General features: G+C 37.3%; 1 protein-coding gene across 1 annotated transcript in view; it reads right to left on the bottom strand.

Moving 5' to 3' along the window:
* Positions 1-26,962, bottom strand: part of PTPRO (protein tyrosine phosphatase receptor type O) — a 256,869-nt gene that overhangs the window by 22,519 nt on the left and 207,388 nt on the right. Inside the window, exons 13-19 of the mRNA XM_032159717.2 lie at positions 25,736-25,875; positions 23,129-23,261; positions 20,654-20,774; positions 14,876-14,944; positions 12,131-12,214; positions 6,776-6,811; positions 2,932-3,013 (exon numbers count right to left, since the gene is read on the bottom strand). Coding sequence (XP_032015608.1) covers positions 2,932-3,013; positions 6,776-6,811; positions 12,131-12,214; positions 14,876-14,944; positions 20,654-20,774; positions 23,129-23,261; positions 25,736-25,875 — 665 coding nt within the window. The remainder of the gene's footprint in view (positions 1-2,931; positions 3,014-6,775; positions 6,812-12,130; positions 12,215-14,875; positions 14,945-20,653; positions 20,775-23,128; positions 23,262-25,735; positions 25,876-26,962) is intronic.

Genomic DNA, 26,962 nt, shown 5'->3' with positions numbered 1-26,962 from the left:
ATAGCGCTATATGAAGATGATGTAGCTGAACGTTAACAGATGAGAAAGCAATTTCTTTGTCATATTACATTATCAATGATTACAAATGTTGATATCTACTGTTTGTATAGTTTTAGGAAGTGGGGAACACTCAAACACTGGGAAAACTTACTCCATTTATGGGAAATTTACTCAAAATGCAGATTTTGCATATATTTTGCCTGGGCAGTTTCAATCCATAGGAATTATTCCAACAAAGTAGTTGGATAAATTGAAACTTACACATGAGCATGTTGTTCTCTACATAAAAAATCTGTAGCTAATACATCATCCCCCGCACACCGCCCCAAATTCATTATGTATCAATTAGTTAAGAAAAAAACATGTTTTTTAGAATATTAATTAGTAGCAACACTGTAGTGAGGATTCAGGATTTTAGATTCCTAGTTTAGCACATTTCTAACTCCCTTATAAATCCTATGAAGTCAGGCTAAATGTATTCATTTATCCATTGAATGTATAAAAGCCCTCAGCATATTATAAATTGAACATTTAGCACATAAAATTTATAATTCTGCTTTTCATATTTTTGTGATATCTAAAGATAGCATGCTAATCACTTATGGTTTGGTTCTCCCAATACCCTCTCTTTATTGGGAGATAATGCCCTTCTTAGGTTTTGCTACTTGAGCCACATGGTTCCAGTTAGAGATTGTGCGCATCTCTCTGGCTGCGATTGGTTTGAATGGGCACCACGACACAGGCTCGTCCATCAAAATCCTCCCCTGTTAATTTTCAAACTACAAACAAGAAAGGGAGACAATAGTTCCCTTTGGAAACCATGGAAACAAAGGGCTGTGGTGCTCAAGGGTTGTTGTTGGTTGCTTTTCACTATGAAAAAGAGGTTGGCTGGGCATCGTGGCTCACGGCTGTAATCCCAGCACTTTAGGAGGCTGAGGCAGCTAGATCACAAGGTAAGGAGTTCGAGACCAGACTGGTCAATATGGTGAAACCCTGTCTCTACTAAAAATACAAAAGTTAGCCGGGCATGGTGGCGGGCACCTGTAGTCCCAGCTACTCAGGAGGCTGAGGCAGGAGAATCACTTGAACCTGGGAGGCAGAGGTTGCAGTGAGCCGAGATCGCGCCATTGCACTCCTAGCCTGGGCAACAGAGCAAGACTCTGTCTCAAAAAAAAAAAAAAAGTGAAAAAAAGAAAAAGAGGTTTGTGTTCAGCGAAACAAAGTGAAACCAAGACAGACAGAGAAGCAGAAATGAGAACTAGAGGGGCCCCTGCAGGGCTCTTGTCCCTGGCTCCAGTCATCCCTGAAACTGTGCTGCTTCATTGCACGTGGTCTAGCTACTCAATGCTTTCTTTGATTGTATGAGATACCTTAGTATCCTTTGAATAAACCCCCTTTCCTTTAGTCTAAACTAGTTTGAGCTATATTTTTGTCACTCACAACTAAAAGAATATGTTTACTGGAAGATGACTTGTTGAATTTTTTATAATCATGCAATTCAGAAACAGTAATAGTTATGCTTGGGTTTCAAGACATAAACTGTGAGTTGCCAGCAGAGGTTATGATCCAGCTGTGCCACCAAGGGCGTGCCATCTTGAAGGAATTAAGAAAATGTGGCTTTAATAAGGTTAAAAGTGTAGCTATACCATAATTTCTATCATCATTGTTAGAATCATCTAGCTATTTATTTTTTCAGAGTTTTACCTCATGTTTGCTTAGAAAAAAAGTCCTCCTTTCCTTGATATACTTTCTGAAATGCCATCCTCATCATTCATTTCCAATTCAAATTGAATTTCTTTGAGTATAGCATTTGGTGTAGCATCTATAATATCCTATGCACCTGCATACAATGGATAAGTGAGCAGGCTCTGTGTGGAATTTTTCAGGACACAGGTGGTAGTTAGCGGTCTTTGTATTTGGTAATGTATAAGATTCTTCTCATCCTCAAATTCCCCATTAGTGTCTCCACACCAGGACCACTGATGCTTTTTGCAGACTAAAGCTGTCCTTGGCTGACAAGTGGAAAGGAGAAATGATTTTTAAAAATGAAGAAAAAACAGCTACCTTAATAGAAAAGAGCACTTAAAAGGCTTTATAAAAAAAAAAAAAAACTACAGAATTTAGAAAAAATCACTTTATCTTCCCCTTTTCCCTGAATCACTGACCACTCAAACCATGCTATAGAAACCCGAAGGATGGGGGGACATTTAGACTGTGTTATGAGCTATAAAATATGTAGAAAGAGAAAGTGAGAACTAATTATCTTCCCCCACACTGCTGAGATATTAGACTCACTCACTTCCATCTCCTCTGACATATGGTTTTAGATCCAAAGAAATATGTGTCCTTCAGAAAAAAAGAGATGTTGGCAATCTTTTTCTTAACACAAATCATGTGTAACGTTATCTCCCCAATTTGTCCAAGGAAAGAAAATAAAACTGCACAAAAGTTATCAAGTAGAATGCCAGGAGTCCTGTAGTTTGAAAAGCCCTACTCCAGGATGTTATGTGCCCAGGACACAAAGGGGGTCAGTTTTATCCACTATCCACCCCTACTGTGGCTTAAGAAGCATGAGAAACACTACAAATCCCCCGAAAGGGAAATTCGGTCTCAGGCGTCATGCCTCAGCTTGCATGTTTCTTCTTGTACTCTCGATTTCCCTGGATTTCAATGATGGCTTCTACTCCACCTATGTTTGCTCACCTCGGTACCTGCACCTATTCTCTTCTTCCCCTCATTTGTGCCACCTGAGGCCTTGCCTACTAAGCAAAGATTGACAACCCTTGCTCTGAAACAGCAGATCAGCACCCCCCAGGCCAATACCCTTTTTGTTATGCACTGCCAGTGAGCAGGAACATGACCCCAACACAAACCCCACAATTCCCAGGCCCTTTCCATTACAGAAGGTAGAAAATGCCTTAACCAACTCACCTCAAACTGAAGAGAAAATTTATAGTCGGAGTCTTTGGCCATATCCTTAATATAGGCATCAAAGTCATCCAGTTGAACCGGGCTTTGCCAAACACGAAGAAATAGACATACATTTTAAAATTCTTGTTGGTAGTTATTATATATTGTTTAATATCATACTTCTTAATCTTCTTGGAGAAAATAGAAGTTTTACTTCTCTAAGGTTAGCACTCACCTTTTTTTTTTTTTTTTGATTCAAGTTACCAATCCTTAATATATTGCAATTGAAAAGAAGGGCATATATATCCAGCTTCCTTGATAGGAGAAATCTCTAGATTTCCACTTGGCTCTTACTCTAGCACTACAGTAGTATATATATGCATACTCATATACACACGCCCCCATATATGTTGCTTCTAAAAAACTCTGGCATATGGAAAATAACAAAGGAATAGATTCCAAAGACCTGTTAGAGTTATGGTTTTGCTTTATTGGCTGTGTTATCCTACAGAATCACCTAACTCTTCAGAGTCAATGTTCTCATCTATAAAATACAATAGTTATAGCTACAGGGTTGACATACAGTATATAAAGAACTTTGTAAGTTTCAACAGCTTTACAAGTATAAGGAATTGTGCTGCTAGCTACAGTCTCCCCAAAGCAAAGGCAGGATCAGTGGGATGAAACTTTTGTCCAGAAAGCTCCCAGGGTCTCACTGGAGCGAGTTATCTTTAGAGGCTTGCATATCTATAAAAGTATGGAAATGGCTCACAGGTTCAATGAAGTAACACATCTGAGCTATGTTTCTGCATCCGCAGCAGAAGTTCTCACTTTTATTTTGAGAATAAGAATCAAGTTTTATCTCCTGCAGTTTTCTGTAGCTGCTTATCTCCTTTAGAGACTACCTAAACCAATTTGCTCTCTAAAGTAGCTCTCTGCTTCTGCAGAATGCCACATGCTGTCATCTAACTCAAGCCTTTCCACTTTGGCAGGGTCCTTACAGTTGACCCTTCACTTGGTCTTGTGGTGTGTTACTCAGCTTACATCATCTAACTGTGGTCTTTTTTGTTTTGTTTTGTTTTGAGACAGAGTCTCACTCTGTCACCCAGACTGGAGTATAGTGGCACTATTTCGGCTCACTGCAACTTCCACCTCCTAGGTTCAAGCGATTCTCCTGCCTCAGCCTCCCAAGTAGCTGGGACTACAGGTAGGTGCCACCACACCTGGCTAATTTTTGTATTTTTAGTAGAGATTTGGTTTCACCATGTTGTCCAAGGTGGTCTTGAACTCCTGACCTCAAGTGATCCACCTGCCTTGGCCTCTCAAAGTGCTGGGATTACAGGTATGAGCCACTGCACCCGGCCTAACTGTGGTCTTATGTCCAATTACAAAATACATAGTATTTAATAGTGCTCATTTAAAGTTGTTGATTAGCTAATCTGATGAATTCATTTATGTTAACATTTTAGTAAATTTTAGAGGGCATTATATCTTCCAGAGAATACCTTTAAACTTAAATGTTTTTACTTAATAACAATAATTCATTTATGAAACACGCTACACTTCATAAATATTCACATGTGCTATCTTGCTTAATCGACCCCTGAGGTAGGAATAGACAACATTAGCTCCATGCTCCAGCTGAGAGAGCCACGGCTAAGAGAGTTAAATGAGTAGCCCAACATCACGTGTCTACTAAGCAGTAGAATTCTCACTGGAATCCAGGGAGAGTAAGTCCTGGTTCAAAGCTTTTCCCACTTCAAACTTGTTATCCTTCCAAAAGAATGGGCTGAAGTTGGGACTCCTCTCCTGGAATGAACCCCCTCAGAACTGCACTCTCTGGCTGGTGTCTTCGGGCAGTGTGTCGACCTTAAAGTTGGCTTTAACAACTCTAGCTTTCATCTTGTTACTAGGAAAATGGACGCATGTATACAGAAGGCAAACCAGACAAAGTATTAATGGGTTAAAAGAAGTAAAAGCAAGAAGCAGAGGGAAAAGAGAGAGAGAGGAAGGAATAGCAAACAGAAGAATGGACATAAGGGAGAAGGAGAATGCCAAGGAGAAGAAAAAGAAAGCTGGAAGGGAGCAGAGACCAAAAGGACAAATATCTACAGAGGAAAAAGGAAAAGAGGAGGTGAAGGAAAGGAAGGATGCAATGAAGACAAGTGGAGATAGAAAATGGGAACCAGGGGGACACGGTAGTGGTGGGGCATTTGGAGTGAAAGAGAAATGGTAGAGAAGGCAAATAAAAAGGTGAGAGGAAAGCCTTTTAAGAAAGGTCTTTTAGAGAAGGAGAGAGGACTCAAAGGAAGATGAGACGAGGGAAGGTGGAAGCCAAATTGATGTGAGTTTTTTTGCTTGTAGGTGTGTTCTACCACTCCTAATTTCTACCATATCTTTTGTCTGGGTCTTGCTTCTCCTTCTTTTCTTTGCCTGGGTCATGGGAGGAGCAAGCCTTGATAGTCTCCCCTTTTTGTCCAAGGACACTATCTTCTAAATGCTCTAGTATCTGCCTCTTTAGTTCACCTGCCAACTCAAGCAATAGTTTTTGGTAACAAAGTCTTTCTGTTTCTGTGAAATCATCCCTCCCAGTTGACGGTACCCTCTCCTCTATTCAGTCTGGTCTTATCTCTCCTACATCAGTTGGTATAAACCAATGGAATGTATGCTGGTTTGAAATTGACTTAGAGACTGGACACGGTGGCTCATGCCTGTAATCCCAGCACTTTGGGAGGCTGAGGAGGGTGGATCACATGAGGTCGGGAGTTCGAGACCAGTCTGACCAATATGGTGAAATTTCGTCTCTACTAAAAATACAAAAATTAGCCAGACGTGGTGGCGTGTGCCTGTAGTATCAGCTACTCGGGAGGCTGAGGCAGGAGAATCACTTGAACCTGGGAGACAGAGGTTGCAGTGAGCCAAGATTGTGCCACTGCACTCCAGCCTGGGTGACAGAGCGAGACTTCATCTCAAAAAAAAAAATAAATTAAAAAATAGAAATAAAAAATGAAATTGACTTAGAAAAAATTATTCTGCTTTCATATATGCCATAAAATTATATGCCACTGAAGACTAACTAGAAACATTTTCACATCAATTTTTCTTTTGGATTATGTCATGGATTACTCATGATTTCTTTCCATAAGCATAGATGCCACAGACCTGGCTGGACCCCCTAATTTCCTTCTTGTACTAATTCACCACTGTTCTATCTAGGCAGGTATCAAGAACAAACTCTATATAAAGTTCCGCTCTTCATATGTAGAATTATCACTAAGAAAAGGTGTGGAGGTGATAATCTAATAAGCTTTTGAAATCAGCTGGGGGTTAATTTTCACTTACCACAATAGTAATTCTTCTCATTTAATGGTTTAATAGATAAGAAAACCACAGGCTAGATTAATTATCTTTTCTATTTATTATACAGGTTTCTTGAGAAAGCATTATCAAAGTATTTATTATAACATCACATAGAGTAAAAGGCTTTTCCAGCAATAAACACAGAATTTCAAAATACTAAAAGGATTTTTGAAACCCTTTGATGTAGTTAAATATTAGATTTTCATATACTGTATTTAGAATACCATACTTCCTCCTCCAAGACTTTAAAAGTTACTAACGATCCAATCTCTTAGATTTGATATGATAAACATTGTCCTTATTTCTGATGTGATTTCTGTGATACGCTTTTCTAGTGGCCACTGCCACTCAGGCATAAACGACCAATACATTATTGTGCTTAGCTATCATAATATGCATTTGCCTCTTTCTTAAGCATCCCTTCTATTTGAAGACAATCTTTAATTGGAACGTTAAGATTATTATAACCAACATCCTTTTAAATGACATAGTAAGAAAAACTTACTTTGTCAGTTTCCTCTTCTTTAAACCATTTTTACTCCTGATAATTAAAAAAGACAAGACAAATTTATCTGGGCAAAAGAATTGATTAACATAATAATTAAACTTGAAGAGCTTTAAATAATTACATCAGGTACCTCAGTTTTATTTAATTTTCATTAAACACATATCAGGTTTGTTGAATTACTTTTCCTTACATGAGAAGATAATAATAATTTCAGATTCATTTTTTAAAACTCTACTAGATTGCATGAACATATCTGCACTTTGTATTTCCCATTTGCCAAAAACTGAGTTCTAGAAATGAAATTTCTAACTGCTGTTGATTAAGTTGCTAAAGCAGTTTGTAAATATATAGAAGTATCTATCTACCACCTGAACACTCCAATTTCTACAAGCAGGAAGGAAGAATGGGGGAATAAATGGAGAACAAATAAAGAGACGGTGGAATGTTGTTTTCTTAATTAAAGACTAAAATAACTTTTTCTGACATTTTTCTTTGGGGATGTGAATGTGTGCTGTCAGTGTGGACATGTACCTTGTATAATTCTACTATGGCATTGTTTTTATTCCATCTTGAACTAATTTTTAAGCTATCTGAAGAACTGGACCCATTACCTGCTTGCTCTTCATCATTACTAGTCTATAAGCTCAAACACGGGAAATGCTAATGCATGCCTTAGTTAGTTACACTTGTTTAGGGGATAATTAAGGCAATGGTTTTCACCCAACCAAGTAAGATAACTTACCTAAGTTAGCTAAGGCTAACAGTATCTATTGAAGCACTCTGTGATTGTATTCTTATTGTCGTCTATAAATAATAAATACTGAAACATGATTGACTGTATGAGTGACGTTACAGCAAACTTTTTTGCAAGTAATTTTCAGAGATCTTTACATAATTTTGATAGAAGCACCCAACTTTTCAGAATATAAACAGTCTATAGTAAATAACCAGTTGTAATCTTAGTACTTTAATGTGTCCAAATATTTATTTATATTTAAAATTATGAATGTCTGGATATCTCCACTTCCAGAAAGCTTTTAGCAGGATAAAGCACTACTTTGTGCTTTCACAGCACTTTGCAAACGGAGAGTTTCTCACACTGTGTGATTGTTAGTTGCAGGTACACACCTTGCTACACTCACTATAGCTTCCCCCCAGGGCTGAGTATAGTTAATGAAACACCTAGTGGGTGGTCAATAAATGCTTATTCAATTCAGCTGAAACAAAATACCTCTGCCATGTTACCCTCAGAATTTCACGTAATGATTCCTTTAACAATTGAATACTAGACTCGGGCTTGTGATGTTCTGATTGAAAAGATGGGACTTGTGGATGAAGAGAAAGTAACTCAGGTCAAGAAATGTAGGAACATATCCATGAAGGCAAGTGGTGTTTGTGGTTTTCAGGTAGGTTTAATTTCCTCCCACTTCTAAGTGAAAACAATCCATTCAATGGTTCCTGTTCTGTTTTTTCTCCCTCATCCTCTTTGTCTTCCATACTTGAGATTTGGAGGGAAAAATCAGTCTAGTTTTTACTCTGCCTCTCCCTGATCTCCTCAAAAAACACTGTCACGTTGGACATAGCTGTATCTTACAGGCATTTGGGAACCTAAAGGAATATTTATTGATCGTGTATTTTATTCAGCCTCATGATGGTAATTTAGTTAGTTTTAGGAGTTCCACATTTACTTCTTGTAGTGAGAGCCAATTACTTCAGTGCTTTCAGAAAGCAGAATGTCAGCGGAGATGACTAAACAGCTCTGATAAAGTCAGGAGGCTGCCAACACATTTTGTGATCAGGAGTGAACAAAAAAAATACTTTCCTATACAAACAGGCTTTAAAGGAAACTAGGAAGTAACAAATGTATGTAAGAGGGTAACACTGAATAAATTCAGTGCTGAAATATTAAGCTGCTACTGCTCGGCAGCTGTGTAGAAACTTGATTCATGGAGGAGAGACACATTTTTCTTCTTTCAATCTCATTCATTATCGAATGAACTTTCAGTATAATGTACCATTCTACTACATGTTTTGTATGACATATTATCATATACTTATTGGCATAAGTAATCATGATTTGTATACAATTTGCATTGTTCTATTTAGATCCTGCTGATTCCAAGGAGTTTCTGTATCCTAAGGCTGTGGAACAGACAGGATTGAATTATGAAACTCCACAGCAACACTGATAAAACGTTCCTACATTTTCAATTGCTGTGCTAATTCTGAGACTAAAACCAGGGGAAAATTCACTCAAATTAAGGCTTTGCTAGCAATTTTAACTTAAGCACATTCTGGAAAGAGCCAATATGTGCACATGTTACAGTGATGATTTTGTGTAACATGTAGGGTATTGCCTTTTCATTGCAAAAGATTTTCCAAATCAATAAATAACCCCCATCAGACACACCTACAGCATGTATGCATAGAGGATTGTGCACTTATAATTTTTTCTCTTTCTGTTATATTAGGTAAGGTTCAAAATCCTAATAACTTCAAAAAGTTAAGATGCATTCTGCATAAATTAGCCATGGTTATGACAGTCTTGGAAAGCCATCCACACTGTAATTCATTCCGAAAAAGCAATAGCAAGGACATGGGATTTATAATGGTTAAAACAAGACAAAACAAAACTCTAAAAGTCTCCAATTTTGTAAGTGCTGCTTACTCTTTGATGAGCTAAGCAGAAACCATGCCCAAATCTTAAAAAGGACTTTAGGATATTATATCATTCTTCAAATAGAACGTGCAATCATCAGGAGTAAAGCTGAGCATTTTCAACTAAATGCCACTTCTTGCTTAAAATGCCAACTGCTTAGGATTGAGAACAAGCAGATGAATACCTGAGTACAGCATGAGGGTCATTATGGCAGCAAAAAAATAAAAAAAAAAATTTAACACTGAATCTAGATATAGCTAGTTCAACTTAGATGATTTCTTTCAACAGGAAACATACTCTAAGTTCTGAAAGTCAGAAATCCTTGCAGAACACAATCCTGAGACCAACCTAACTGGGTACTAGTGCTCCACACTGATTCTGCTACCACCCCAGGAAAAGATTTGAGCAACACTATGAGAGAGAGAAAGAGTTTTTTGATTTCCACACAAACCACTAGTGGCATCAGATGGGTTTTAGAAAATCAACAGGAACATATATTTCCAAGAAACCGACAGTTTAGAAAGGAAGTTGGACAGTGTGTTAGGCAGTGTGCGTCTGGGGAGACGGCTCTGTTATTTGCAGCTGTTGTTAACAGGGTAGGTGAAATATGAAGACAAACACATCATTAGGAGGATTAAAAATGACTCTTTAGCCAATGAAAGCAGGGAAAAATAACCACAAGTTATTAGATGAAGCAAACAGGGAACTGGAGTGGTTGTGTGAGTAGAAGCTGTATTTTCATGAGCGGGGAACATGAATTTCACTTCTGTTGTATCTGGCATTGTACAAAAGGGCTGAGAACATAGTTTATATCCAGTGTGTTTTCACTAGTTGATATGTGTGAAATTTACTGAAGTGACAGAAAGCATGCAGCTCTATGTTTTACCTTCTCTTCTCAACTGGAGACAACCATTTATAGTTTCAAGGTGATTCTTCTAAAAATTACTGAAGGGTGTTTTCTCCCCATAAGTTGGGCCTGGTGCTGTTTGATTGATACTAGAAATAGCAGACCTTGTGAGGGTTGCTGAAATTTGAAGATATGTTCATCAATGAGGCCTATTAAGGAATACATGCTTATTTTCACAGGCCTACCTTACAGAAGCTTAAAAACGCACTGTGGAAAATGAGAAAGTCTCAGAGAATTAAGCAAGGAAATGATATATGCATCTTTCTTTCATTTTATTTGCAATCTGGGATACTTATGGGTATTTGCAATCAGTATTTTAATGATAGGCACACTATTTGAGGATGATTAGTAGATGTTCAGTTAAAAGTAAATGTATATTTTGAAGGTCGAAATGGAATTTATGTGTGCTATTCATACCGGGAAACTATTTGATGTCAAATACTGAAAATATGGAGTTGACTGTGCTGAAGCCCTATACTAAAAACTGTAACAATGAACTTAGAATAACAGTGAATGGGTCCTCAGCATCTAGCACATTCCTCTAACTTTATTACCTACACATCATGTCTACTTTGTTTCAAAAGCTTTCCTTTAGTCTCTTTTTTTAAAAGAAGATATGAATTCTGGAATTAACAATCTCTATTTTGAGGAAATCCTTTTTTATGTTTCTTCCAGTGCAACTTGAAATCCTAAATTCTGCCAGCTGTATTTATTCTGCCCTTGGAGGAGCTAAAGAACATTTGGTCAATTGTCTTTTTGAATAAATAAACGCTCCAGATTGCTTTTCATACCCGCACCACCACCCCATAAGCTATTTTTTTCTAGTCTGAGATATTTTTATTGTTTTCTTCTGAGACCTTTTCAAGTTGTACACATTTGTGGATCTGTCTGTACATAATTTAGTACCTAAACACTAGGTATTAATATTTAAGGACAATGACTTTTTTGTCAGTCCCCGGGGAAACTGCTACCTTTTATCTTATAGCACAGGAAAAGAAAGAGTTCTTAATTCTTTAGTCTCAGAATTCAAAGTTACTGTTATTATGACATATTAAAAAGTCAAAAGGAACACTTCAAGATTTGATTATTAAAATGATCTAGAAGTCAAGAAAATAAGAAATTAAAGGAGTCTGCTCTTTACAGAGGAAAGAATAGATTTCAGAGAGACCTGAGTTTGGAACCTGGATTTTGTACATAGTGGAATGTGCTGCTAAGACAGTTAATCTCCATAAGCCTCCATTTCCACATTTCTAAAATGGGACTAATAATACTCTCTGCAGGATTGTGGGGGAAAATTAAATAAGAGAATCATACAAAGAGGCTTGCATACGGTCAGCTGTTTAATAGTCACTGAGTTAGCATTATTATAAAAACAAGGAGGCCTCAGATACAGAGGATTGTATAGACTCTGATTTCTTCATCTTAATGCATTTCTACCTTCTTGGAAATTTGGAGCTCTCTAATGGATGAAGACAACAATGGAAAATGGAAAGCATTATTTGCAAAGATGAGAGGCCAATGGATTGACTCAATGAAGAAACAAATAACTAGTACCAAATGGGAAAAAACGCTTGCCAACAACATCACGGAAAAAAATTTAACAGAAAACCTTATAGTTAACATCTTTGTCCTGTTAACTGCTTTAATTCACTTCAATATATGATTAATAACTTTAGATGTTACTGAACATACAAAATAGTTAAAAAGAAACTTTCCTTTTTGTTTACTTCTTGAAAACTAACTTTTAAAGAGTTTGTGTTAAACAGTAAAAAAAAAAATCACTTACCAAGGATTAATATAAAATGCCAAAAGATAATCAGTCCAAAGACATGAGGGTAGCAGGGTTAAGAAAGCAAATATACTCCTACGCCTGTGTGCATTAATAGATAACAGATGGAAAGATGAAAAAGTTGCAAGAGTTAGTAATATAAACTGTGAATAGATATCAGTAAATTACCTACTGGGATTAATTCATATGCAAGCACCTTAATTACAATTAAATATTAATCCATTCTGTGAAATATAAATGTGAGGGCTTAAATGCTACAATATTGACAAAATCAGTGTTTATTCACACATGACCTTATTGTAATCAGATATATTTCTTTCAACTTATTTTGCGTTAATTAGTCTGCTACCAGGTGATTACATTTTGCATTCAGTTAAATGAAGCACTTAAATGCCTCATTAGTTATCTTGAGGCTTATTCTTGGATATTATTCTTCCCATGCTTAAGCCTATTTTAAGCAACCTCTGTAACATCATTTGACAGCTAAACAGCAGCTTGTGTGAGAAAATAAAAATGGTCATTTTACATATACTGATTCTGGTGAAGACTAAGCTTTTAAGAGACATTCTTATAAAGCTGCACTACTAAGTGTGACATTCTGTATTGTTTTTAAATTACTGTAAAATTTATAAATATAACCCTTAAAACAGACGTATGGATGATACTAGGATATCGTTCATTCAAGATAAGTAGCTCATCAACTACTTAGTCTGTGACCTCACTGATATTCAGCTAAGTAGGAGAAAAATAGTTGAGTTTCACTTTAATTCTAATTCCGACTGTTGATTTAAAATGCCTGATTTCAGATATTCAAACCACTTGTCAAATAGAACACCCATTAATATAGATTTAAAAATATCCTGTGACTGCATCTATAGTTATTCTGAGAATTAGGGGGAAAATACTGTCACCTTGTCACTTCAGTTATTACAAATCTTCACTGAGATATGTATTCTCAGTCAGCTAGAAAATGCTAGAGTTGGCAAAACTGTCTTTGTGAAGAGCTGCAAAATGTGCTTGATTTTACAGAAAGATCCTGAAGTGAATTCTCTTTTGCTTCAGTTCTCCCATGACTGGTCTCCCATAAATTCCATGAATTGTGACTGGCTGTGAAGTTAGTTAATATCTATCTCTCATGAGTCACAAGTATTAAATACATATAATTGGATTGGTTCCTAGATGGGCCACTCATCACTGGTCTCCCATTGGGCCTTTTATAAGGGTGAACCAGGCATGAAACAAGTATCAGTGAGTCAATCTCTTAATTTTGGAAAGAGTGCTAATATATTTGAACAAACCTAGTAACGTTTCCTAACTTTTCACCATCAAGGGTTGATGGATTTCTTTTTCTTCACAGTTGGGTTGTTTTTTAATAGCAAAATTCTATTCATGTTAAAATTTTTAAATGGCACAACATATTGTCTTATTAAAGGAAATCTGGTTTCAGCTAGATTTTCAACTAGAGTGAGTATCAGCTACACTGAGGGAAGTGAAATTTATATCCTAAATAAAGTTCTCCCTCCCTCATTGATTCTGTAAAATTTCCAGTCTCCCATGTGTATTTCTTTAAGATTAATCATTTTAGGGAGTTAGTAAACAGAAGTAACTGAACAATGATTAATATGACATATATTCATTTACGTATACTTTGCATAGTTTCTTGCAAAAGAAACAAACTAGACCATGTAAGTAGTACTAGCTTCATGTTAAATGTTTACTTAATTAGTACTTTTGTTGGGCATTGATTAAACTGGATAGGATTGTTAATCTTCATCTATCATTGTCAGGTGTAACGTCAACCAATTTAATCTCTTGACAATGCTCTTTAAAATTCGAACACTTCCTCCCTCCACGTCCTTAATACTCAAGCATAAAGAAAAATGAAGCCATGTTTTCTTATGAAACTTCCCTGGCTTTGATATTTATTTATCTGTAAGCATGAGAACTGAATACTGGGCTGTATAACTTTTTAACAGAAGTGGTGGCTCTTATTGCCTCGGGCACTGAAATGTGAGTTTAAAATGGAGATGCTGGGTGGGCATGGGGGCTCGTGCCTGTAATCCCAGCACTTTGGGAGGCCAAGGTGGAAGGATCACTTCAGCCCAGGAGTTCAAGACCAGCCTGGGCAATATAGTGAGACCTCATCTCTACAAATATTTAAAAATTAGCCAGATTTGGTGGTGCATGCGTGTAGTCCCAGCTACTCGGGAGGCTGGGGTGGAAAGATTACTGGGGCCCAGGAGGCAGAGATTGCAGTGAGCTGAGATCATCCTGCACTCCAGCCTGGGTGACCAAAGAGGGAGATTCTGTCTCCTCAAAAAATACAAAACAATAAAAAATAAAATAAAATAAAATATAAAATAAAATGGAGAAGCTGATGTGTCTCAAGCTGCTTCATTGGAATCTCTTCTTGTGCCTTTAGCCACCACTTGTTCAGTGTGGCTCCTGCATTTAAGCCCTTTTTCAGCACGGGTAGGGGCTCCTGTGTGTGCACCACTGTTTCAGTCCCTTGTTTGATATTGTAAATACAGAGCAGACCATGATGTTTTCCCTACTTCAGAACTACGCTGAGCTTATATAAACCATTATATTCTGTGAAGATCTAGCCATTGAAAGTCTACCATCACTGAAATTACAAAAGGATAATCAGACAAAACTATCCCCAAAGGATAGTAAAATCGACTTTGGAGCACACACAGCATAGTTAAACTATGTAGAAGCTTGTTCCAAAACAATACTCACCAGTTGTATGGAAGCTTTCCATCCCTCTCTAAGGATGCAAAATTGACAAATGTACCTGCTCCACACTCCCTGTTTTAAAGGAACCACAAAGTCAAGGTTACTGCTTGACAAAGCATTCTTACGTTGACATAAAAGTAAAGAGAGTCTTTACTAGCTTATCATCACAGCATTAAATTAAAAAAAAAAAGAAGCTAGGCTAGGCGCGGTGTCTCATGCCTGTAATCCCAGTACTTTGGGAGGCCGAGGTGGGCAGATCACCTGAGATCAGGAGTTTCGCCAACATGGCAAAATGCTGTCTCCACTAAAAATACAAAAATTAGCCAGGCATGGTGGCATATGCCTGTAATCCCAGCTACTCAGGAGGCTGAAGCAGGAGAATTGCTTGAATCCGGGAGACGGAGGTTCTGGTGAGCAAAGATCGCGCCACCGCACTCCAGCCTGGGTGACAGAGAAAGACTCCATCTCAAAAAGAAAAAGAAAAAAAAAAAAACAACATACAAGAAGCTAATACAAGTTCCATATGTTCCCTTTTGGCATACAATGCAGAACAGAAAGATAAAACGAAAAGAAATAATCTTTTGCAAGGTTGCAAATCAAATTATTTGAGGCCAAAAGAATTCACTTCACGATCCTTTCCAAAGGGCATTCATGATTCTAAAATAAATATTTGAACTATTTGGGGTATAATATTTTTTTTTTTACAAAGCCTTTAATAGCAACATAGAAACTCTCCTAGATGAACTAAGCATTTTCCACCTTTAGCAAAAATTCTTTGTAGTGTTTTGTTTTATGGCATTTTGATTTCCTCTCTACAATGATAGTGGATTGTTTACTTCCTCCAAAATCTTTCTCTTATATTGTGATGGCTGTATTATTCATCACTGGAGATTAGAATAAAAGAGTGGAACGTATTGAAATAGGCAAGCTTTTGGCATGCCTATTGTCCGGAATGTGGTCTATTAATCTGCTAGTAAAAACACTGTTGAAGTTTTTTTTTTTCCAGAAGTAGAGAAAAGGTAAACATATTCTCATGCCTTCTCTACCTTTTGGCTAATTTCATGCATGAATAACAGCTCATTGGGGCTCATGTATCTCATTTTTTCTTTATATGCAATTAATGGATTTAATATTCAGAACTGAAGCAGAGATTTTAACATTACTGGCACGATGTGCTAATTACTTGAATTATCTACCTGTTCTTATTAAGGTGTTCCAAGAACAATTTTCTTCTTTTGAAAAATACACTAATATAATATCATAGTGTATTATAAATTACACATCATTAATGAATTTTCCTATGTCGATTTCCTATATATGGGATTTATTTTACCTCTAACTCAAGGGTTTTAATTTGGAGTTCCAAAGATAGAATTTAGGGCTCTATGAACATATGTGGGAAAAGGGTACATATTTATTTTCACAACCTGTGACTAAACTTAGCAGTCCTTTCTATCATTAAAGTAGGTACCAAACCATCATAATATCCACATGTGTGATTTCCTAACAATAGAGATTACATACTTTTTAATACTAGGCTTGCTGCAGATATCTTGAAATATTGGTCATATTCATCACCATGATGAAATTGTTAGACTATTACATACTGACATTTAATATACGAATTAAAAAGCATACAACACATTTGCTTTTTAAATATTATGATTCTCACATTTCAATATAGTTATATAATCCTATGTATTTTATTTTAGGCACAGAAAATGGAAGCATTATTCTTAGAAGAGTTCACCAGACTGTTAAAAAGGATCATGGCACGAAAAATGATGAGAATCTCTGCTTTAATAACTAGCTGAAAGAATCAGAACCACCTCTTCTAAATATCTTTGGTATGTACCACAAAAAATGCTCAGAAATACCACTACTTGCATTACTACATCTATTACCACCTCCTCCACCATTACTGTTATGAGCTAATATTTACTGCACACTTCCTATGAGTTGAGTATTACGCTATGTTATTACTGCGTTAATGCTCCTAAGTTTCCACTAATATAGGGGCAATTATCATCTCTTCTGCATACACATTGTTCCCCTAGCTTTCAGGCCACCACACTCCCTTAGTTGTCCTTATACTTCACTGGCTGCCTCTTTGTCAGTCGCTTACTGTTATCTTCTTTTCTCCCTGAAAACCTTAATATTGATTGTTCCAGTGATTAACGCAGGGCCTTCTTTTCCATTTACTCCCTGAATTTCATCCAGTCTAAAGCTCTAATGCAATTTATATGTTAACAACTCTCAATTTTTTTTTTTTTTTTCCTGAGACGGAGTTTCACTCAGTCGTCGCCCAGGCTGGAGTGCAGTGGCGCAATCTCAGCTCACTGCAACCTCCGCCTCCCAAGTCCAAGCGATTCTTCTGCCTCAGTCTCCTGAGTAGCTGGGATTACAGGCACCCGCCACCATGCCCGGCTAGTTTTTTGTATTTTTAGTAGAGAGAGGGTTTCACCATGTTGGCCAGGCTGGTCTCAAACTCCTGACCTCAAGCGAGCTGCCTGCCTCCCAAAGTGCTGGGATTACAAGCGTGAGCCACTGTGCCGAGCCGACAACTCTCAAATTTGTATCTTCAACCAAAAATTCTCTTTCAAACATTAGACTTTTATGTCCAGGTGGCTCCTCTGCACCTGCACTTGCAAGTTATCTCAAACTTCACATTTCTGTGATGGTTAATACTGAGGGTCGACTTGATTGGATTGAAGGATACAAAGTATTGATCCTGGGTGTGTCTGTGAAGGTGTTGCCAAAGGAGATTAACATTTGAGTCAGTGGGCTGGGAAAGGCAGACCCGCTCTTAATTGGGTGGGCACAGTCTAACCAGCTGCCAGTGAATATAAAGCAGGCAGAAAAACGTGAAAAGGAGAGACTGGCCTAGCCTCCCAGCCCACATCTTTCTCCTGTGCTGGACGCTTCCTGTCCTTGAACATTGGACTCCAAGTTCTTCAGTTTTCAGATTCGGACTGGCTCTCCTTTCTCCTCAAGCTTGCAGACAGCCTATTGTGAAACCTTGTGATCGTGGAAGTTAATACTTAATAAACTCCCATATACCCATAGGATATATATATATCCTATGTCCTATTAGTTTTGTCCATCTAGAGAACTCTGATTAATACAATTTCCAAAACTGAAGTCTTGATGTTCCCCCAACTCTGACCTGGAATCCTCTCTCAGTTGATGGCAACTCCATCCTTTCAAGTGCTTGGGCCAAAAACCTGGAGTTAGCCTCAACTCTTTTGTTTGTTTGTTTTTTGAGATGGAGTTTCGCTCTTGTTGCCCAGGCTGGACTGCAATGGTGCAGTTTTGGCTCACCGCAACCTCCGCCTCCCGGTTTCAAGTGATTCTCCTGTCTCACCTCCTGAGTAGCTGGGATTACAGGCATGCGCCACTATGCCCAGCCAATTTTGTATTTTCAGCAGAGACAGGGTTTCTCCATGTTTGTCAGGCTGATCTCGAACTCCCAACCTCAGGTGATCCACCTTGCTCGGCCTCCCAAAGTGCTGGGATTACAGCCTCAACTCCTTTTTTTCATTTCCATTCCATATCAACTTATTAGCGAATCCTGTTGCTCCTATTTTCAAAATATGTCCAGAATCTGATGGCTTCTCTCTGCCTTCAGTGTTGCTACTCTGGATTGAACTATTACCATCTCTTACCTGGATTCCTGGCTACCACAGTTGATATGCCTGTCTCTGTCCTTGCCTCAATACAGCCTGTTTTCTGCATAAAAGTCAAAACGAAAGTGTTAAATCTAAGTCAGATACTGTTAATCTTCTGCCCCAGAGCCTGCAATGCCTGCTCATTTTACTGAGTAAAAGTCAAAGTCCTTCCAACGGCATACAAAGCCCTACATGACTTGACATCTCCTTCTATTCTTGTTTTCCTCTGCTTTAGTCACAACGGCCCCTCTGCTACACTTTGAACATCCCAGTCTTGCTCCTACCCCAGGGCCTTTACACCAGCTGTTCTTGCCACTGGGCACACTCTTCCCACAGATAACACAGGCTACCTCCCTCATGTGCTTCAAGTCTCTGCTCCAATGCCACTATTTCAGTGAAGTCTACCCACCTCCGAGGACCCCTATCCCCACACTGGTACTACTTATCTCCCTTACTTGGCCTTGTTTCCTTTCCTTATCACCTGCTAACATAAGGGGCAGTCCTTTTACTTATATCTTTATTGTTTATTGTCTATTTCTCCCACTAGAATATGAGCTCCATGAAGGCACATATTTTTGTCTGTTTCATATACTGTCATATATGTACCAATATTTGTAATATGAACGCATGAAGTTTCAGTGACCTACACAAATTCACACAAGTTGGAAGTCAAGATTCGACCTCAGGGAGGCCGAGCATGGTGACTCACGCCTATAGTCCCAGCACTTTGGGAGGCTGAGGTGGGCAGATTACTTAAGGTCAGGAGTTTGAGACCTGCCTGGCCAACATGGTGAAATCCTGTCTCTACTAAAAATGCAAAAATTAACTAGGCCTAGTGGTGCGTGCCTGTAATCCCAGCTACTCAGGAGGCTGAGGCAGAAGAATCGCTTGAACCTGAGAAGCGGAGCTTGCAGTGAACCCAGATGGCGCCATTGCACTCCAGCCTGGGCGACAGAGTGAGACTCTGTCTCAAAAAAAAAAAAAAAAAAAAAAGATATGACCTCAAGGAGTGTAATTTCAGAGCTCTCCACTGTAGTTACAGTGCAATCCCACATCTCTTCTTATCCTTTTAAGATTATTCAAATGCCAACCTTCAAGAAGCTAATTTTCACATTCAGAATTAGTCTTTATTCTCTACTTTCATGGCATCCTGTTTTTAATCCCCTTTATGCTACATGTCAGCTTATGCCTTTAAATATATCTATCTGTTCATATATCCAGCTAGGTAGGTAAGCTCCTAGTGGACAGCTTTGATGTCTGATTTTTCTTTGGATATGCCATGTCAGGCACTGATTAGATCACTATTGGATGGATGAATTTATTTATGAATATGTGAGTGATAGAACTCTGAGACAGGAGAAAAATGTTAATTTATAATTCAGCAGGTTAATATTGGGCAAATATAAATGTTAACAAAATTTCCCAAACCAAGTAGTATTCAAATAAGCAACAGTTTTTAAGGGAATTGATAGATTGTTCTGATAATACAGGGGGGCACAGAAACTACTTGAGAATGTGCTCTGATGAGCAATGCATCAGTGGTCAAAGGAACAGGGAAGAGCTGAAATCATAAATCAAAGGCTTTTCTAATTGCAAGAAAAACTAAGCTGGCTGCAACTCTGAGTAATAGGAATAAAACTAATAGAGACTGCTAATGGACCTAATCATAAACTGTACAAATATTTTCCAATAGAACAGCTTAAAATTATGGAGAGGGTTTCTCCCCCTGCCATTCTTTCTTGTCATCTCCATTTTTATTAACTTTTTTCATTAACTATACCAAACAGTCATAGATATTTCTCTTACTCTAAATGTGTCTGAAAGTACCCAAATGTAATGGATCCCCATATATGGGCTACTTCAAATGTCAAGATTGATAGCAAGAGGTCTGACTTTGTGTAAACAAGCAATCCTTTGCTTTCTCATTTCAATGATAATATTTTCCAATATAATGTTTCAAAGTCTATTTAGAAAACACACACAATAGAAACAGACACTGAAAACTAAAATCAAATATACCGCTATACAACTTAGGTATGCAAAAACAATATATATATGGCAGATAAAGATATTTTAAAGATTGTGGATAAAAGATTAGTAAAACTTAACTTACCTAGCCATCTGCAGATGCTTTTTCCTAAGAATAATGAGGGTAACAAGCAACAGTCCAATTAAAAGTGTGCTAAGGATGGCCAGCACGGAGATCACTACCACATTGGGATTCATCTCTGTAACTAAAGAGATAAGTTGTGCATTTTCATCATAGGTTCTGTTACAGGGAACCAAACAGAACTATTCATTGCTTTTTATCTAGTCTTAAGAGCAGTGAGCTTACGATGATACCAGTAATAGTAACAATCATGTTCCCCAAGCCAACAATGACCTCTTCCTGGTCAACTGTAACTTAGCAAACTAGACTGATAAGTGGTATGCAGGTGTCTGGAAGAATTGAGTCTCTTTCAAAGGCCTACAACATTCAGGATATTCTTACACAGGGAAACTAAAGAATGAAGAATACCTGTGCCACCGTTTAAATTCATTTGAAAGCTAAAAATATAGAAGTCATTATCATGCATTATCGTTTTTTAACATTTTCGCAAGCTTAGAGGATGGCAACCTCTTATTTTACGCCCATGATTTTGAAGTCAGAAAGCACAACTGTATACTTTGCTTACAACTAATAATGTATATCAAAAAGACATTAGCAAACTACCATCTGCTGAACCACTTAACACATTACTAGAAGCAGGCATTCTGATGATCCGTGGCCATATGTTTAGAGGTTTTCCATCTGCACAACTCAAGAGATTAAACCTATTAATAGGTTGTAGGGCCCTGAAGAACAGGGTTCGCGTCCTTTTCATGTACTCTATATAAAGACTTGTCTCCTATGGCACTTACACATTGTCTGCTTCTTCATACTACCCAGAAGAACAGGATATTAAAGGCAGGAACATAGGTTAAATATTCTTATAAAACTCTTTAAGATGGGCCTGAGGACTCATACCATCTTTTGCATTGATCATAAAATCACAGAATGAGCAAGTGCATCTGATCCCTAAGGTTTTGGGTATTTACCACTTCCCATTTGGGCCAGCTTGGCTCCAGTTTATGAATAGAGTGCTTAAATAGAAAGAACAATGGACTCATGAACAGAAGAGCTTGCTCATTTGAGTACTGCTATTTGGAGAGAAGCCATTTCATCTGCCCTATGGGCCTCATTTTCCTCATTTATAAATAAGTTTAATAATATCACCTGTTATGCTACATTGTCATGGAGCTGACAAGGAATGATGGACATTAAGGTACAGTTGATCCTTGAACAAAATGAGTTTGAACTGTGCAGGTTCACATATATATGGATTATCTTTCCTCTCTGCCACCCTTGAGACAGCAAGACCAAACCCTCCTCTTCCTCCTCCTCCTCAGCCTACTCAATGTGAAGACCATGAGGAAGATCTTTATGAAGATCTGCTTCCACTTAATGAGTAGTACATATATTTTCTCTTCCTTATGATTTTCTCAATAACGTTTTCTTTTCTCTAGCTTACTTTATTGTAAGAATACAATATATAATAAGTATAACATAAAAAATGTGTTAATCAACTGTCTATATCATTGGTAAGACTTCAGGTCAACAGTAGCCTATGAGTAGCTAACTTTTGGGGGAGTCAAAAATTATACAAGGATTTTCAACTATGCAGGGGTTGGTACTTCTAAGTCTCTCATTATTCATGGTCAACTGTATATTTTAGAAAGTGTACAAGGATTTAGGAATGAGAGACCATTAAAATACTTTGCAGGTATATTTTTTGTCCTCTCTTCTGAAAAAACAAAAACTAAAAACAGAAAACCTAAAAGAAAAAGAAAAAAGAAAACAGTCCACTCCAGTCATCCCTGAATATAGCAGCTAAATATGTGACTAATATTACAGAAATGGAACTAAACTGGTAAAGTTATAAGTGGCTTTATTACAAGAGGCTTCATAGCGGGTCTCAGGTTGCAGAATCAGACTCTAACAAACCAGGAGTAACACATGCAATACAACTAAGAAAAGAATAAGGAAATAAACAGCATCATTCCAGAGCTTTCATTAACCTCTAATTTTCCCACTTATACTTTTGGCTGGATTGGAAACTTTCTTGCTTTGACCCAGTTATCAATTATGTCATTCTCTGATCAGTGACAGATGAAGGCCAAGGCTAAATAGATGAAACTGGATTGATCAGAGTATTGTGCCTATTCCTGAAGAAGATGAGATGAGTTAGCAACTAGCATTTAGACAGCATATACTAAGGATTTCAGTATTTTATTTCTAAGCTTCAAAACAACTCAGAAAGTTACATATTATTATTCCAATTTTACAGATGAAAAAAAGCTCAAGGGCACCAAATGTCTTTCTCTAACTCCATAGCTAGTAAGTGCACTTTGGGATTGAAATTAAGGACTCTCTGACTCCGAAGCTTGGGATTTCTTGGTGGAATATTGATACAAATACATATATATAAACTCAAAAATGTGAGAAAAATATGGAAAAAAATATGGAAAGAACTTCCAGAGACCAGATTTCACTAATGTGTGTAATTACCCATTGTTGAGACGGCTATGAACGTAGGGACACTGGGGCTGTCATGGCTAAAGCTGGTGACACTACAATTGTAGGCAGTGGCAGGAAGAAGGCTGGAGATGGTCACGACATGGGAAGAAACAGCGACTGGTTCCTGGGGTTTCAGAAAATAAGATAAATTTTAGGTTAACTTCATCTATATTTTTAAAAAATACATTTCATAGTTGAGTTGGTAATAGATTGACAGAGTAAAAAATGTACAAGATGACAAAGAATAGCATTGAAAAATGTTTCCTTTTTTCCTGATTCCCCATCTGACCAATTCCCTTCCATGGAAGTAGCTTTATTCCATGTCGTCAGGCATTATTTTTCTTCCCATATGCATTTCATGGATGTATGAACATATATGACACAGTTAAAAAACATAAGTGATGGCTTAGCTTACAAATTGTTCTGCACATTTTTTACCTTAGTTATCAATATATTTTGGTGCTTTTTCCATATCAGTACGGATTAAGCTGTTTTATTCTTTTTAAGGGCTGGACAGAAATCCGTTGAAAGGACATACCGTACTTTATTTAATGAGCCCCGGTTGATGAACGTGTAAATGGTCTCTGATTTTTTGCTATTGCAAACAATGCAACAATGAACTTCGTTTCACAAATTTTGGAAGATACACACATATACATATAGACACACACACATATGTATATATATATACACATATATACACACAATATATGCATGTAATATGTTTGTATGTGTGAACGTACACACATACACATATACTCATATATTCTTTGCTAGTGTCACATTCTTTGAACTGCTGAGTCAAAAAGTGTACATTTAAAATTTTGAAAGGTATTGAAAAATAGTTCTCTACAGACATTTTTCAAGTTACTCACCTATGGCATCAATGTGTGACAATGCCTGCCTCCTTGCATTCTTTCCAGTACCATAGATTCGCAAACTCTGAGCTTTTCCATTATTACTAGTGAAAATTGTATATTGTAGTTTTATTTTGCATTTTTTTTTACCATAAGTGAGGTTGCTCAAGTTTTCACCTGTTCAAGAGACTTCTGTATTTATTTTTCTTTTTTTTTCTTTTTTTTTTTTTTCGGTTGACTACAAAAGTTTAATCTTCTGTAGCCACACAATATTGCTCTTGCCCTAGCTGTATTTATTTTTCTATGAAATATTTGTTTTGGGTTGTTGACCTTTACCTTTTTGACTTGTAGCAATTCTTTATATATTAAGGACGCTATACCTTTGTCTGCATTCTTAGCTTTTATATAACATCCACTAATGCATGGCAACTATTTGCACTAAGAAACATTTAGTATTAACTTATTCTTGAGTCAAAAAAAGTTGCTAGCTTGGTGGACCCACGGCCAGACTAGTGACAAGTACTACTGCACAATAGCAAAAGATGAGCCAGCATCTTTTTCAAAACAAGATTTTGAAACACCCTTCATAAAGAAATGAGAGCCATCAGCATTTTCTTCCACTTCCTTCTCTTTCACTATTCTATGAAAGAATTATTCTAAGGAAAGGCTTTTGCTAACAGGACTCAGTTGTAGCAAGTAGCTAACTAACCATTGTTTTCTTAAAGGAAGGCATCACTGTAGTTATAGAGAAGAAAATCCATTATTGGCAGAGCAGTTATTTTCCAAACGGATTCTTAGAATAGAGAAAATTCAGCTGTTCAGTACAAATCAACAAGAGATACATTCATAGAAGGGAATCTCAAAAGGAGAAAGGAATCAAAGCAAATTGTCTTAGCATTCAATATGAAAAGATTTGCACTCCCAGCAATCCTTTTTTCTTCTCAATCTCATGAACTTCATTATTTAAAAAAGATCAATTACTTATGTTCACAGTATTAGTCTACACACTGTATTATGTAAAATCCCTAACAAATCTGTCCTTTTCCTTTCACCTTTGGCTGTGAAATATTTTTTCCTTGTGGCGTTGCCACTCATAGAACTGCAGGTTCATCTCTTTCCTTCCATTCATTCTGACCTGGTGAACAACTCTGTTTATCGTATCTGCCATTTGGAATACTAGAGCTTTAGCAATAGCCTTCTCTCAGTCTTCATTTTGCAACAAGACTGTCCCCCTTACAAACTAGATATTCACGTTTCTTTTAAATTCTCTTGGTAGTATGGACCTCTCTTGTGGTACTTATATTTTACTTTACTTTTTTCTGTACTTATGCAATGTCCACACCATATAAAAATGTTTTGAAGGCAAATATTGATTCTATCATGTGTGTTCTATACAGTGCCTTTTATATACTTGGCAATTGGTTCATATTTGTTAAATTACATTTTATATGGTAGGGTCTTTCTTCCCTTGATCAATTCAATGGCCTACTAACTTTATTCCTTTGTCTGACCTGGAGTGACTTACGAATTAGGAACAAGTGATACAGACAAAGATAAAAGTTCTCATAACAACTTTTGGGCTTGGTCTAAGCCTGCTGCTAATTTCTATCACTGAAACACAAAAGAGCAAATAAACAGTTTTCATTTTATGTAGCTCAAAGAAATAGAAGATTCTTATTTTGCCCAGATAATTAGCCTTACTAAAGTTAACTGAGAAAAGGCAGATCAAAAGGTACAGTACCTGAAGTTTGGTTTTCTGACTGGAGCCAACTTGTTGACAGAAAACTTCAAAGAAATCAGCTACTCCCTCTTCCATCCACAGCAAAGTCACTGAAGTCTGGGTTTTGTTCACTGCGAAGAGTGATTTGGGTGGAGCTGGTTCTGAGCAAAAACAAAGTTTTTTAAAAAATTTAATTTACTAAGTGTATTCTTTCTTCTTTCACAGTAAGCAGGTGAAGCATCCCCCAATTCAAATATAGGTAGGTAAGAGCACCATAAAGACTTTATATTGCCTTTGAAATATGTCCTTTCATAAAGATAGCTATCTAACTTGGAAGGCAGAATACTTTGCCTTTTCCCCCTTCCATTTTTTTTACTTCTCTTTTCAGAACACTTCTGTTTTCTACTTCAGTTTCATCATAGACATAATCTATTAATAGTTTCTGTGTCATTTACACTGGAATTAGCATTGCCCTGATAATACAGAACTTCCTGGATGAGAAACAAAAATCTGCACTTAATAAAGGTGGAGAAAAATGAAATTTGGTGTGCTTGCTTCTAATGATGAGATGCAGTTTGGTATTTAGCCAACAACCTGTCTTCCTTTCTCTGGAAACTATCTGGAACAATTCAGACAGAAAAACGGCTGCTTGAAATTTTAGTCAAAATTTAAAAAGATAAAGCTAAACAGATAGTATCTTTTTTTTTTTTTTTTTTTTTTTGAGGTGGAGATCTCACTCTGTCACCCAGGCTGGAGTGCAGTAGTGCGAACACAGCTCACTGAAGCCTCATCTTCCCTGGCTCAAGTGATCCTCCTGCCTTGACTCCCAAGTAACTGGGACTACCTGGCTTATTTTTGTATTTTTTGCAGAGACGGAGTTTTGCCATGTTGCTCAGGCTGGTCTCAAACTCCTGGGCTCCAGCAATCTGCCCACTTTGGCCTCCCAAAGTATTGGGATTACAGGTGTGAGCCACCGTGCCTGGCTGACAATATAATTTTTTAAGAAAAGAGTTGATAGAAGGAGATTGGATGATTAATAAAACATTACATAAATTTTTTATCTTAGACATTTTATCTTAATAATAAATAAATCCATTTGTCAAGGAAGCTGTGTTTTCTGTCCTCTTCATACTTATTTCTAGTAATTGAGTCACTGGCATTGCTCTCTTGAGACCAAAAAACCCTGCCTGTTCCTCAATTCTAATAGTCATCTGCTGTCTCATTCTCCATTCCTGAATGTCTCCTGGT

Source organism: Hylobates moloch, unplaced genomic scaffold, assembly GCF_009828535.3.
Source record: "Hylobates moloch isolate HMO894 unplaced genomic scaffold, HMol_V3 SCAFFOLD_8, whole genome shotgun sequence".
Taxonomy (NCBI): domain Eukaryota; kingdom Metazoa; phylum Chordata; class Mammalia; order Primates; family Hylobatidae; genus Hylobates; species Hylobates moloch.
The sequence above is the reverse complement of the archived record's forward strand: the minus strand, read 5'-3'. Positions and strand labels throughout refer to the sequence as shown.